This window comes from Agelaius phoeniceus, chromosome 3 (genome assembly GCF_051311805.1).
Source record: "Agelaius phoeniceus isolate bAgePho1 chromosome 3, bAgePho1.hap1, whole genome shotgun sequence".
Lineage (NCBI taxonomy): Eukaryota > Metazoa > Chordata > Aves > Passeriformes > Icteridae > Agelaius > Agelaius phoeniceus.
This window is the reverse complement of record NC_135267.1, coordinates 95,646,750-95,662,467: the sequence shown is the minus strand read 5'-3', so window position 1 is coordinate 95,662,467 and position 15,718 is coordinate 95,646,750. Positions and strand designations below refer to the sequence as shown.

The following is a 15,718-nucleotide window of genomic DNA, read 5'->3' as shown; positions in this document are numbered from 1 at the left end:
AGATGGAAGAGTGGCTGCATTGGGGCTTTAATTTTTCCCCCTTTTCACCTGTCTCTTAACTGCAAAATCCCCAGCAGGTCTTATATTCAGTCCTTAGAGCTTCTCAGTTCATGTAATATTTTCAACAGATACTGTCTTGAATTTTAACAGATTACTTCTTTATGAATGTATCTTTCTTTATCTTTTTATTTCATTTGAATCAGGCAACTCTTCCATGCTGATTTTTAGGCTCATCACTTCAATAGTTTCCTCTTATGAAATAGCCTATGGTGCTGCTTCAGTGCTTCAATTGCTGTTTAGAGAAAAAAAAAAAAAAGCTGTCATTCAAGGCATCCAGGAGCAGTGTAGGTCTTAATAGTTGATTTACTTCCTTGAAAGCTAATACTTTCTAATTTCTCATTAATAATGTGGAAGAGATTCCTGTACATTCTCATGTTCAAAAGTAGGGTACAGTGGCCTACATCAAAGTGTTTTGTGTGGAAACCTTTTCTTTTACCTCTGAAAATTCAGTTATCAAAAAATTTCAGTCTTCTGTATCCCTAATATGCTGTGCTACCTTACTGTCATTACATTTGTTTCTTTGTTTTTGTCATAGTTTGTTTCTTTTTTTCTGTAGCCATGATTTGCTATTCCTTTCCTACAGTGTCAGATATCCTGTACTGTAGAAGCATTTCTTCATCTTTCATTTGTGCATCACAGTCTGCATTAGTGTGCAAATGCTTTAATTACTTCTTATTGACATCAAGTGGTGTCTTAGCCAGGTTATAGGCATTCTTGTCTTTAATTATAGTCATGACATATACAGTAAACATTTATGGCCCTTCCTTTATGCTCTTCTCTGAGAAATTGTCAACACTCTTTTTGATGACAATTGTGTCTCTGCAGCTTTTTATCTGCAGCAGTGTGGTGTAATATTCTGTGCTCCCTTCCAGCTGTGACCTGTGGCAGGTTAATTATTTGTACCCTCAGTCCCTTTCGGGATGCTGGGCCGTATCTTTGCTCGTGATCAGCCGCGCCTTCTCTCTTTGTTGTGTCTGCTCTGGGGATGGTCCTGCCAAGTCCTCCTGGTGGGGAGCCTTCAGCAGCCTCGCTTCTTCCTTCGCTAAGTGTTAATTTCAAATCCTTTTCTTCGTGTCCATTCATACTTCTCTGAGCTCCATGTACACCACCATTCATCTGGCTGTTGTCTGACTGTTCCTTTTTGTCTCCCTTTTGTGCTGTGCAACTGCTCTTTTTTCCTTCTTAACTGTTTTACTGCCATTCTTTGTGGGTTGCTATCCATGATCCAGGAAGCACAAGGTTTTTTTGCAAACAGATATTTTCCTTAGTCTTTTTGGAACAATCAAATTTTTCTATAGAGCTTCCTCTGAACTCAGAGTCTCTGTAAAGCTTCAGCTGTCTGTGGATTTTTCTTCTTATTGTGATGTCTGTACATCTACACCTAAATTATACAATCAACTCCAGCTAAATTTATGGTTTTTTTTCAGTGGCTACAGGTAATTTCTTTTTTTCCCAGGGAAGCACTAAACATCTTATACCAAGTGAAATCAGTGGAAATATAAGCCCAACAGGGAGCACCTTTTTTCCTAAGTGATTAGGACAGCCTGAGGATAGACTGAGATTCTTCTCACAGGGTGGAGGGAATTGTATCTAGCTCTTCCATTTTAGAAGATGATTCATTTACTAAATTTTACAGCAAAAAGGAGGAACACTAAATACTTTCCTTGTGTGCATTGCCTTGTTTGTTGTTCTTGTCATGGAGAGGCCAAAGTATTAGGCACACTCTGAGGGTGAGGTTTTTATTCCACAAAATAAAAGGAAGGAAGATAGACAATACCTGGCTATGTGTCCCAACTAGACCTTCCTCCTTGGCACTGGCAAAACATCAGTACTTGTTCACATTCTTAGTAGTAGGAGTTCAAGCATTGAAAGAACTTGATTGGGACAGGTGTTGTTGCATTCAGACTTTGGCACCTGAGACAGTATCTCTGAAGATTCATATTTGTGATGATTTTCAATGTAAACATCAGTATGACAGAATCATTTATATTTACTCAGTTATTACTGACAGTAACCAAACATTAAGACTTATTGTACGGCATAGCAAAATAATGCAGATTTCAAAATATGTGATTTCCCAAATCCATGACAAGCGATCTTACAGCAGGCTGTTTGAATGTGATCCCAGAATGACTCTGGTAGTTATGGAAAAAGTGTAAAAAGGCCTCTCCAGTGCAGCACATGCTGAACCCTGAACATTTTTTTTTGTCTTCTACATTCCTTCCCTCCAAAATTAAGTACAGGTTAGCACGTGTGCTTGTGTGGTCCCAGATTGAATTGGTTACAAATAAATGTGGTTTCTGATGTATAAAACTGTTCATACTCTAGAATGTTGCCAAACATAATATGAAGAACCACTTATTCAGGCACCTGATCTTTAGAATGCAGCATCGTTTGTACCAATTTTAACGCTAACTAAGTACACTTTGATGAGACAGCATTTAATAAAATGCTCATTAATTTCATCATTAGCAAGGGTATGCTAAGAAGTAAGCCAGTTTCTTATGTCACGCCCAATTAGCATCCCATGCTAGTAATCCCATTAGTATTGTTGAATTCACTAATGGAAAAACTAATGGGCATGCTACCAGGGCACATTAATTGGGCATGACACCAGTTCTGGTTTTAATTATTAAACTACGATAATGAAATGTGTGTGTTTGTAAAATATTAAAATGTTGAAATAGGAGAGAAGACAATAAAAAATAGTATATGAAAAAGTGCCATTAGTATGTAAGGATATATAGCTTTGTATTCTTATTATGGGGCAGAGGGACTGCTCTCCAAACCTCCTCAGTACCAAGATGTTGGCTGAATGGAGCTGGAAACATGCTGTAAATATTCACAGGAAATATTTTTTTCTTTAACTGTGTACAGATGTGCATATCGCATATATATTTTCATGTATAGGACACACAGTAACAGTCCCCAATGCTAAATGTTGAATGTGTTCTGGGTTCATAAGTCTGTGTGCCAAAATGCAATTTCTAATGGATGAACATCACTTAAGACAGAATACTAAATTTTAGTAAGAGGGTTTTAGTATTAATCGAAATAGGTGGTTGTTTCTATCAACAGCTTTTCTCCATGTGTGTAATTCTAAGATCCTTGGACCAAAAGTAATACTAGAAGATCTGGAAAAAAAATTGTTGAACTGTCTGGCTTGCTGCTGCAAAGTTATAAACTGGGCCCCCAAATTATAAGGAACCAAATTTTTCATTTATGTACTTTTTGGAAATTGTTTTTTGAAGCCATAAAGTAACTCCAGTGGTTGAGATTGTAGCACAGTACCTATATAAAGAAACATTTTTCTATCAGTTGTTGCCTGCTGTACAAGACAATTCTCTTTTGTGAATTCAGCAGAATAACGCTGAGTTCCCAGATAGTTTAAGAATGATATAAAGTCCTAAGGCAATCTTATAGGAATTATTAACAAGTTAGATGATTGTTTGGATATAAATATGAAGAAAATTCTTTAAATATATTAATTCTATTTTTATTATATCACTATATTAATTTATGTGATATTTTGTTTGGTTCTTTGCATTCTTGAGCTTTAATTTGGTAACTGCATATATTACACTCCCCTTACTCAGCAATTCAGAAAAGATTTCTCTGTATATGTAATAGATGTCCTTAAATTCTCCCCTTTGTGTTGTATTTTTATTTGTTTATTAAAATCAGTAAAAATTCTCCTTAAATCTAAATACATTTTTACAAGCATCCCTTGTACCATAAAAGCAACCTCAATAACTACCTTTTGGGGCTTTTTTTGTTTAGTTTGGTTTGATAATTGGTTGGGGTCTTTTGTTTGAGATTTTGTTTTGAGGGTGTTTTTGCTTTGTTTTATTTTCCTGAATCTCTTGGTATGAGCTTTTACCCCCTAAAATGGATGGTACCTTCTCATCTAGAGATTTCAGTGCTTTTGATACCAGGTTAACATAGAGAGAAAGTGCATTTACTGTGCTACACATGCACCCCTCTTTTGGATCCCTTCATGTGGACAGGTGCTGCAATTAACAATCCTGATATGCAGCTGCTCTCCATGGATGACACATTGAACCATGGCCATCAAACTTCACAGCCACAGCAATCCTTGAAGTAGTTAAATAGAGACATAATTAAAAAAAAAGGTATAAAACATATAAAATCTGAGTGACATGACCCTCAATAATTTGTGCCTCATCCTTGTCTTTATCGGGGGCACTGCACAGGATTTTCTATTTTTAATAGACACTGAAATGGATGCTTGATCCTTTATTTATTATTTGAGAAGGTTAAATTTAGTGTTTAAATTTAGAAGGTTAAATAAGTCCTAAACATCATTCAGCAGTCCAAAGGAAGTTAAACATAGGACTGCTGTCTTTATTTTTAGATGTAATATGCTATAAATTGTCATAAATGAGTAAAATATTATTCTAAATATTGCCTTCAAAATATTCTAAATCAGATTCTTCTGTTATAATAAAAAGGGATCTGCAGTAGCAGTCACTCCAACTAATGATGGTGGAAAAGTGTATAATGATAACAGTTGGCACCAACTAATTGCTACAAGAATTCAAGCTCTGGGAAACATCACAGTGGATGGGCAGTACACAGGTAATCAATTCATTTAAATAACTTTGGTATTACTACGGATATTGTTCACTTGCTTTTTCACTACCTATGTTCACTCATACAGAAAAAAAATTCACTCAGTTTTCTGACTGTTTTGTCATTACTGGTTTGACTGTTCATCTGAGGGATCTCTCCACTGTGAGTCTTTGATAATTCAGTACTAAGTCTTTTTGTGCTTGTGAATTTATAATTGTGTTGATCTCCTGTTGTTAAATAGAGCTGTAAACATTCCTGGGTATGTATTATGAAACTCTTAGACTATTTTGTCACATTAGCCTCTTTATAATATACCAATATTTTTTTATTGACTTGAAAATCTGTTGAAAGCATTGAATATTTGAATAATAAATTATTTTGTTCAGGTTCTTCCCTAGCAACTAGTGGCAGTACCATTATTGGAGAGAGCACGGGAGTTTTTGTGGGAGGACTTCCACAGGGGTATACTATTGTAAGAAAGGATGAAGGTAAGTATGATAAATAAGTTTGTACAGTTTCTAAAATTTTATCTTTTGGGATAGACTGAAATCTCTATATAGTTGATTTCATCAGCATTAAAGCACTTTTGGGGGTCTGTGTACATTTTAGTGGATTTTGTACACAGAACTGGTATGAGTGTGAAACTTATGGGTATGTTTTACATACAGTTTCACAAATTCATTCCAAAATACCAATTTGAATTGTTTGTATTAGCTTAAGCACATGGTTTTATATCCCAGTTTGATGCAGGGGTACAACATGCTGGCCTTTTTGGTGTGAGTTTGTATCCTTCAGAAGTTGTTGCATTGATCTCAGAGGTGTATGAATATACCTGTATTTTACAGATATAGAATTTATGCGGAGCTGGATCATATCTGGCTTCTCAAACAATCAATAAGCATAAGTTTTCATACATAAATTTAGTATATATGCCAAATGTGTAAACTGCCATCAAATGGCAGAGGTGACTTTCTATCTAAGTATACAAGCAGCTGTTTTCAGTGAATTCATATCCAGAATTCTGTTTTTTTCATATTAATCTGAAAGTCAGATTCTTTATTAAGTTTGTGTTTCCGCCTCTGACATGAAATCTAGTTGACTTGATGTGGGGTACACTGGAGTTCAACTTCCTCTTTCCTTCTTTATTTCACTGCACTAAAACCAGAAATACATACATCTGTTCTTCCAAAGCATTGGTTCACAAAGTAATCCAGGATGCTTCTCTCAAAAACCCCAGCTATATGAAAAATGAGACTGAATATCAATACCATTTAAGAGTAGGGCACCTATAAAAACAGATGTGAATTTTTGCCCCCAGTAATAAAGAAGGGATAGCAGCTACGTGTAGTTGATTTTGGGTTTTTGTTTTAGACAAGAAAGGAAGGAAAAACTTCCCGATTAAGCTTCTAAACCTGTATTTCTCTGCCTCACCTATTGCTTCCTACTCAGCACATGCGTGCCTTTCTTCAGAATTCTTGTTTTGTTTAAAGAAAGCTTTTTTGGATTTTCATAGAGTAGATTTATGTTGTTGATTTGAAAGTAGCTGTACGCAAAAATCTCAAAAAGTTTGGTATTTTTCAGCTACGCAGCAATAGGTGCTGTCTTTAGTGATTAGACCTATTCAGAAATCTGGATTTAGCTTGGAGGCCAGCTTTATGATCTGATTGATGGCTGGTTTTCTATGCACACATGGACTTATATGATAGGGACAGCACGTAGAAAACATATAAATTAATTCCTATGTTTAGTTGCAGGTGTTTGACTTAAAAAAATAATTTCCTTTTTGCAGGGATGAAGAGAATAGTCCGAAAAGGATTTGTGGGCTGTCTCAGTGACATATTTTTGAAAAAGGTGCATACTCCCTATGAGAACTGGGAATCTTTGAACTGGCAGGACGCTGAAGAACAAAACAATGTCTACCATGTTTGGGAGGGATGCCCCATTGGACTCTCAAAAGGAGCACATTTTCTTGGCAGAGGTAGTTTGCTGTGCTATTGCTCTATCCAAATTTGTTATTGAGGTAATTGAGAAGGTCGTTGTGTCAAAAGTGTTGCAGTGATCTTCTTTTCAAGGCAGCTTTAGCTATATAGCATTATTTCTGTTCGTTTAAAATTGTGTCTCTTGGCTGACAGAAGGTTGCTGAATGTAAGAGGAATTGCAGATAGTGCTGCTGTAACTCTATGCAGATTGGATGTGTGTCTGAAAGGTGAATTTTAACTTTTGTAGGGACATAAAGATGCCTATCAACAACAAAAAAAAAAAAAGCAGAAAAAAGCCAGGTAAAAAAAATTTAGGATACTTTACTGGTTTGGTTTCTTGCAGTACATTATTGATAACTGTCCTCAAAGCTAAATGATAAAGTTGTGAACTGTAATTTTGAAGCCTGAGTTCTTCCTGCCAGAGTATAAAGTAGCACCTAGATTTTTACTTTTGATTTCTTGAACCAATTTACTTATTTGATAAACTTATTTATGCATTCATCTTCTTTCAAGGGTTCCTGGAGCTGCATTCAGGTGTTTTCAGTGGTGGACTGGAATTTGAGATCTCATTCAAATTCAGAACAGATCAACTGAATGGGTTGCTTTTGTTTGTTTACAATAAAGATGGCCCAGATTATCTTGCAGTAAGTTCAAAAATACGATTAACTCTATTCAAACATGACCTGTAAGTTTTCTCCACAAAAGCAAAACTAGCAATGAAAGAAATTCCAAACCATAAGTTATTTTCATGTCTTACTAGTTTTGAAATGCTTTGCACAGCACACTATAATGGAGCCAAAATTCTTTAAGGGATGCTAAGTGTTAAGTTACTGTTGTAACTTATGTCATAAATAAGAAAGATATCAATGTATGAAAAGCAGAATTATTGTCTTAACTGGATTAGAAGTGATCAGTAAAGAGAATAAAATACATGTATTAAAAGCTTTCACTTAATTTCTTGGAAAGCATAAAGTTTACCTATTTTCCTAGTGCTCATACTAAAACAAAATTAATTAAATTATAAATCAAAATGGCCGTGATAGAAATTGTCTGGTCTCCTCATAAAACTTTCTCTTTAAGATATATGTTTATTTTTATAATCCATATTTTTTTGTTCCTTTAGACTTGAAACAGGCAGAAATTAGTTAGTTCCAGCTTAATTCCATCTCATCTTTGTCACCATTTTCCCACACTGTAGAGGAAGTTTCACAAATCCTGTATCAGGCAAATTTGTGAGGTAGTGCCTATGAACCTTCTTTTTGGTGTCTGTGAAATAAAACTGTTCATGCTCAGAATTATTTGTGCTTCTATCATTTCCAATATGTTGTTTAATATGTTTGGTTTAATTTTTCAAATTCTTTTATTAGCTATGTGACTCTGGATTTTCATACTTTTCTTTCCCAAGGATTTTGAGTATAATTAGACTGTGGTTACCACTGCTTAGTGGGTCAAATATACTTGCACCAACTAGTAGGTATTACAGAGGATGACATGGAAAAAAAATACATTTTTTCAGTTGCTCCAAGAAGCAGTAATTTATTTTTAGAAATTTTTGAGAGCATTGTTATTCTTTATGACCCAATCTGCTCTTTCTGCACTTTTATTGAATTTAATTTATTTATTTATTTCTTATTATGCAGCTGTTTTGCTAATGGCTGTCATGTCACAACCTGTTTTATTGTGTGGCATTATGTCTAATGGGCCTTCTCTTTTAAACTTCTGACCTAAACCATATAAATATATTTTCCTCCTTTTCAGGTCAATTATAACTTACTCCATATTTACTTTTTATACTACTGGCTTTTCCAGCAGATAATTTTTTCCTGGGTTTTGAATTCTGCTAGAACCTATTGCTTCTTCTTTTTAAAGCAGCCTTAGTTAAAAAATTATCATGACTACCTATAGCAAGTCTTGCTAATTACAGTTATTACTTTAATTTTGCCTTGAAGTAATGGCCAGGATCATGTGCCAATAGCATAAGATGTTACATGTATGCTACTGTCCCACCCTAAAAAAGGGTTGTATGTGTGTAATTCACAGCACAGGGGCACTATTTATGTGAAGAGTATTCACAGGGTTCTTCTGAAGGTTCTGGTAGTAGGTGAGTCTTGTTCCCTCTCGCTTGCTCTGTGAAATATGAGAAAATGGACTCTGACTACAAAGGAAACAGGGGACTTAATAAATTAAAAGCGGAATCAAAAGCACAAAGTAGTTAGACAAAACAATTTCCTTTTCTTTTCAAACGTCCAGATTTTTGGCAGTTTTATATTTACAGTATTTTTAGCTCTGAAAATTGGATAATTTTCTTAGCATTTGTCCTAAGTCAAGTAAATTTCTTTTATCTAAATTTAATCGTGACCTCAACATCTCCATAGCCTTAAGATGAGGAATTTTAGAGAGGATGAGTATATGCATGCTTTTCCAAGTCTCTCAGCTTTGTGTTTTGCTCATAGATAATGATGACAGAAGGCTTCTCTGTACACTTGATCTCACAAGAGGAGGTTAATAGAAAGTGAAAATGAGGGGTGTAGCTTGTTGCGCATGAACTACGATGTCTTTGTTAGGAACTTTGGTCAGGAGACAGTTGCACAGCAAAACAGATTATGAGCTATACCACTTAGCCTGAGTGCCAGGTATTCCCTGACCCTTCCCTTTGCATAGGTCACAGCTCTCTTATTAGCTTTATAGTTTGGGAATGACTGCAGCTACACACACAGCTGGACTGCTACCAAACAGCCAAAGACTCTTTCTCCTCTTCTGCCCAAGAACAAAATGATGTCTTGGAAAGGTGCTGTGCATAAAGGTCACTTCTTCCATGACTTCCATGCCCTGAGAATTAACTCAAGCCAGTGAGGTCAATCTGATTATCTTTGGATCCAGGCATAATAATTACAAGCTAACTGTGACCAGCTATACTAGTATGAATCACTAGCTCTCACTCTGGCATATGATTCCTCATGAGTTTATTTGACAAAAAGATTTTGCAACTGCTGATAAAGTTTGCATGACTGATTTTTGATGCTGACCACTTCACCAGCAACAAAAGCACTGTCAGATTTCTATGTAATACCAGTAACTGGTTCCTGAGACATTGTCACTGATGATTTGGTTCTGCAAAGCTGCAACTAAGAAAAAAGTCTTGCAAGAACTTTTTCCAAAGAGTTGCACTTTTCAATAGCTGCATGAAGTAAAATAACAAGTGTGCAAGATGAAAGTGTTACCTGTAATGGAGCTAAGGAGGAATGTGAAATTTTGAGAACTCAAATTGGAAAATCTAGCAAAGTGACTGATACTCACATGAGAGTGAGGGTGATATTCCTGTTGGTTAGCAGTAATTTCTCTCTGTTAGGTGTCAGGAAAACATTCTCATTTCCTTTCCATTAGAGTGACTGACTGAGAAGGCTATTGAGGGGTCTGTGTTTGGGCCTCTGCTCTCTGGCTGGCAGGTCTGAACTGAGCTAGATTTTGAACTGGAGTGACTGGCTGCATATCAGCAGAAGTGCCATGTACTTTTTCTTTCAAGGACTCAAAGACTGCCTGTCCTTGATAAGGTTTTTGAAGTCCATTGCTTGTCTCTGCTGATATTTCTGAATCTCAGGAAGACTTTGCAATTCAAAGGAGCAAAAGCCATGACCACTCTTCTAGTTCTACATTGGTTGAGACTGTTTTGTATGGCAGTTTTAGCAAAGTGTCATTCAGCCTCTAATGCAGCCCCTATTGTACCCGTTTTGTTTCTCAGAGCTATGTCTGGATATTCCTTTCATCTTCAAAATCATGTTTATAAGCAGATTGAGTAAGGCAGGGACTGGCTCCTGCAGAGAAGTGCAATACAGAACCACAGTTGAAAGGGCCTTTTGGAGTAATTTATTCCAAATGTCTGCTAAAAGCAGGACCAACTTATGTTTGATAAGGTTCCTCCAGGCATTTTCTGTTTGAGTAGTGTACATCTCTCTACAGGAGGACAGTCCACAGCTTTCCAAATTCTACAATCTTTGACCATCCTCATTATAGGAAAAAAAGTAAAAACACCCAAAGAAGCCTGCCCTGATCTCTTATTGTTTCTTGTTAAAACTTGTCTTTTGCCTCTCATCCTTTCACAATGAGCCTCTGAGAAAAGTCTTGGGCCTGTCTTCTCTGTATCCTTTCATAAGGCAGAGGAACAGTTAAGTTCTCTTCCCACTTGCTCTTAGACTGGATAAACCTTGTCCTTTCAGCTTCAGCTCGTGTGCAAGGTACTCCAACCACTGACCAGCTTGGTGTCCCTCCACTGGATTCACTCTCGTGTGCTGCAGTATCTTTCATTTACCAAAGTGTCCACAACTGGATACAGTGGTCCAGATGTGTTCTTACACATGGTTACTGGAGGGGAAGAATCATCTTCCCCTCCAGTAGAAGGAAGCCCTGCCCACCTTTTTTCTAACCTAGCCCAATGCTAGTTTGTCCTTATTATTTTGAGGGTGCATTGGTGGCCAGTGTTCAGTTTGTGATCCACCTCACTCAGTACTGTTCTTCAAAGCTGATTTATATGTCTAGGATACCGATGGCAGCTCCCTTTGCTACCAGCTGCAGACTTGCTGGGATTATACCCCATCCTACTCCCCAGGTCATTAATAACATTATTAATCAGAGTTGGTCCCTGTATCAGTCTCAGAGATATACCACAATGTGCTAGTGGGACTGTGGAATAATCTTTCTTGCTGTTCTTATCTTCCAGATTCAGGCTAAGCTTTCGCTTTCCTAGTTCCAACCTTACATGCTTAGGTAGATGAAAATGAGAATTGTGTGCATAGAGAAGAGCACTAATGAAATTCTGTAACCCAATTTCTGAAAAGCAAGCATGCTTTTAACAAGTAAAGTGAAACTTGCTTAGGTTTAGAGCTGTGATAAAAGATCTGGCTCTGTTGAGAGGTGGCTGCTGAGGTACCTGACAGAATAATATGATCTTCATGCATTTTTGGTTTCAGCTTATAATATATTTTCCAAGGACAGATTAAAAACCATAATGATTAAAAATAACTTTTTGAAAGTGGTCCCAGAATTCTGTGTAAAGCAAACTATTTATCTGTTGCTTTTATAAACCTGTACTCAGTACCTGTGCTCAGATCTATGCAGGACTTAGGGTTTTTTTCTATTTCCACCATGCAGAAGAGTTAAAACTGAGCAGTAGTCCCCTATCTTTAGCTGCACTCGGGCATTTAAAATGTCAGTCCAGGTCAACACAAAAAACATAAGCATCATTCACTGCCTGCTTTAAAACTGTGCCAAGATGAGTAAATTGGAGGAGGGTTGTGCTGAGTAGTGACCCTGGGTCAAGGACTATGCCCTCTCTCTGGCTCCCAGGTCTGGCAGGTTTGCTGGCATGCTGCTGTGCTAATGCCTCTGGAATGCTTTCTTCACACCAGCACAGTGTGCTCCATATTAATTCTCACCAGTGAAGAAAAGCAGAGACTTGTCCAATGGGCTGCCTTTTCCAGCTGTTCTCATCAGCATTGGTGCCATTATCAGCCCTTCACCTGTATTGTGGAGTCCTTAGCTGTAAATGTGTCTGAACTTATGGAAATAGGAAAAGTTGTGGTCCCAAAGAAACAAATAAAGGAAATCTGTCTGTTTCAGGGGCAAGAAGTCAGTGTGCAATGGGAAGTAGGACCCACATTCCCCATAGTGTTCAAGCACAGAGTTCTTTGATCAGTTGGGGTGTTTGCTGTACTTCCTGTTGAGGAAATATGATCCAATTGCAAACACTGTAATATTAATATTATCAGTAAACTAAATATGCCAGTTTGTCAATAATAGAGATAAGGATTTATATTAAATCTGCATTTTTTGTTTCACTTAATAAGGTTTCTGCATAGAAGCAGAAATGTCTTTTTGTGAAGTATTCATATTTTTCAACTTCCAATTCATCCCCAAAGTGTTTAGTGTTCTGTATGTGCCAATTTACAATCTCAGCCTACTTGTGTTTGAGTCAGTTAGGATAAAGAGTCTTGCAGAAAAGCGTTTGGAAACTTCTGCAGTGAAAAATTTAAGTAAAATGTATTTCTATTAGAGAATTGGCACATTAATCTCAAAGACCACATACAAAACCAATTATTTTCTTACAAGATTTAGAAGAATAAGGATGAAATGTATGAATGTAAGAATCAATGTCTGCTGGAAAAATTTGAAATTGAGTTCACCAGCCAATTAAAAAGACCTTAATCAGGTCTGACATTTCATTTCCTTATTATCTTGTTACATTCCTCTGAAAAATGAATCGATAGATAAAGTACTGTTTTCTTATTCTCAAAAAAAGCTAAACAGTCTTGTTCATTGTCTTTTCTTTTTAGATACATTACTGCCAAAGTCAGTTGTCAAAAAAATCAAAATCTATTTTCCTACATTCTGAATTAACTGATGCACTGTATTTAGCATGTTGTATGTAAACAGTATTAACCCGAAGGTAAAAAATTCCTTTTTTGCATCTTATTCAGAACTCCCTTAATGTTTTTTAAAATAGCTTTCTTTCATTGTTGTGTATTTGATGTCTCCTTCAAAATGTTTTTTTTTTCTGTTTTAAAATGTATAGATTGAGCTGAAAAGTGGAATATTAAACATATTCTTAAGAACTGGCATTGTCTTTACCCAAGTGGATCTCTGGCTGGGACTGTCTTACTGTGATGGAAAGTGGAATGAAGTCACCGTGAGCAAGGAGGGCTCTGTGATTTCTGCCACTATGAATGAGCTGAGAGAGCAGGCACTTGAACCCCGTGTTCAGCAGCTGAAAGTAAACTCACCTGTCTATGTAGGAGGAATCCCACCTGAGATTCAGAGTTTTTATAGAGAACTGGGGTTAGAACAAGGTAAGATGACACCAAGAAGAACATGCGTTTTCAAAAACTGGTGTCATGCACCAGGTGGACATTCTGCTGCTGATAGTCTAAATTCATGGATGTGTAACATGAATTTTTCCTCCCACCCCTTTTGACTCTACTAGTTATCCCTACCCAGCTAGCTTTACTTAGACCTGATCTTTTTGTGAGGCTATAAAAATTCTTCCAGTGATACCTGAAGCAATCTGACTGATGAGAGAGGACCTTGGAGTGTAGGAAATGGTGAAGTGAGAGGCCCAACCAGATGATCTCAGATCTTCATCTGAGAATGCCAGTTCACAGAAATCTGTTTTACTTGATCAATTTGTGTCACTTGCAGATCTGGAATACAAAACCAGTGGGAGACAGTAAACATAGCTTAAATCACTGTAATGAATCTGGATGCAGTCCCATGGAAAAGCAGCTCAGAGTTTCTTAGTCTTTTTTGGGCAATACTAATTATTATCCAAAAAATAAAGCAAGTATTAACACCTGAACAAAACTGGATTTTGGCTACAATTGCCATGATGTTTTTCTCATTATCAGAAGGAAGGAAGATGATCATATATTTAGCCATCACTGTGACTCTTCTATGCTGGAACAGGTCAAATTTGTAGGGAAAAGAGGGAAGCATTAATTGCATTCTGATACTAATGGCCTCCACAAAAGGATCTACTGTAGGAAGCCTAGGCAAAAAGTGTCTACTAAACTGGCTCTGTTTGGGTGTCTTTTTTCATTACTTGTGAAACTGTTCATCAGTCATGGGGTATTTTTCAGCTACTGTGGACAAATGTGTATCAGTCAGTAAGTGATTAGTGGGGAATCCACTAAGTGTCTTCGAACGCATGAGCTCACACTGAATGTGCACATTCAAGTGAGCTGTATTGGAGCCTTTTAATTTCATGGCTACAGAATAGTCCAGGAATATATTTTTAGGTGCTCTTCCAACTCTAGGTATCACATATAATATAATCTTCTTTCAGGTTCTTTGTGCATAATATTTATGGCCCAAAAGAGCTGGCCAGTCATACCCTGTCAGTGTTGCCTTGTAGCAGATGGTGTAGCCTTGTGAGTGGATGCATTCACAGCTCCTACAGCAAAGAGATATGTGAACAAAGAATCTAGGGAAATTACATATAAAGTGAATGTCTGAAGTGCATATCAAGGCACATCAATAAATATTTCTTTCCCACCAAACCTCCTCAGCATGCCATAAAATAAGATGGTAGCCGTGAATTTATATTTAGAGTGTCTGAAGATGGTTATTATCTTATGTGCTCCTAAATGTAGGTTCAGGTGAGCAAGATTAGATATTATAGCTTAAAACATACTTTTGTTTAGGACTACAGTGATGTAGTGGTAAGATGATAGAATATAGAGACTTTTCCATTTAATAAATATTTAGAAAAGGTTTTCTCCATCTATGGCTGCTTGATAGTTAATTTTTCAATAAAGGAATGTTGTTTTGCCCACATCAAATAAGTGATAAATATTATTCTCCTCCTGCCTCATCTCTATGCGAGTTACAACTTCAAGGAATTTTAGCTGGAGTCTGTGAGCCTTTGCATGACCCATCACATGCCATCCTGGGAGGTTCAAAAGGAAGCTACCTGGCAGGAATGTTTGTGAAAATTTGTACTATCTTTACTTATTCTGCAGCTACTTGAGAATAGACAGTATTGCTTTGCTGATGTCAGTGAGGAGTCTTCAAATAGTGATAAAGGTAGCTAAATGATACTAAAAATGATGTATTAAATAGATTGTAGAGAATGCATCTCACTGCAAATCAAACATCTTCATTTTATCTTATGATTAGGATGCCTGGGTGGTCTGGGACTAATTCTTTCTTCTGTGACAGACTAAGAAACTGAGCCAGTCACTGTGGACTAGGAGTTGAAATTAAATTAGGATATATTCATTTTAAGGAGCAGTTAGGCCAAATTCTCTGTGTTGTGGAGAGAGAAGGTGTTTTAGAGGATGATTCAAAATGGATGTCCACCTTCATTACCCATTTTTGCATGAACTGTATATAGACATTAGATTCTCAGTTCAGGTGGCTAAGGACAAATACTACTCTGAACTGTCATCTTTCAATGATAAAGTCAATAAAAGCACATAAGATATAAATAAGATATAAATACTTTAGCTTTCACAAAGCTAAGGAAAAGCCCTGATCTGTGAGCGGGGGATTTTTAATTCACAGAGTTAATTCTTAAATGAATTGAAGTCTTCAGTTTG

The 15,718-nt window shown here is 36.7% G+C and overlaps 1 protein-coding gene across 10 annotated transcripts in view; it reads left to right on the top strand.

Annotated features, from left to right (window-relative positions):
• The window catches only part of USH2A (usherin), a 373,658-nt gene that overhangs the window by 129,634 nt on the left and 228,306 nt on the right, over positions 1-15,718 (top strand). For all 10 annotated transcript variants that reach the window (XR_013181496.1, XM_077175908.1, XM_077175909.1 and 7 more), the window contains 5 exons: positions 4,533-4,659; positions 5,040-5,141; positions 6,443-6,631; positions 7,146-7,276; positions 13,198-13,471. Coding sequence is in view for 9 of the 10 variants with exons in the window: in XM_077175908.1 (XP_077032023.1) it covers positions 4,533-4,659; positions 5,040-5,141; positions 6,443-6,631; positions 7,146-7,276; positions 13,198-13,471 (823 nt within the window). In the remaining variant the exon portion in view is untranslated. The remainder of the gene's footprint in view (positions 1-4,532; positions 4,660-5,039; positions 5,142-6,442; positions 6,632-7,145; positions 7,277-13,197; positions 13,472-15,718) is intronic.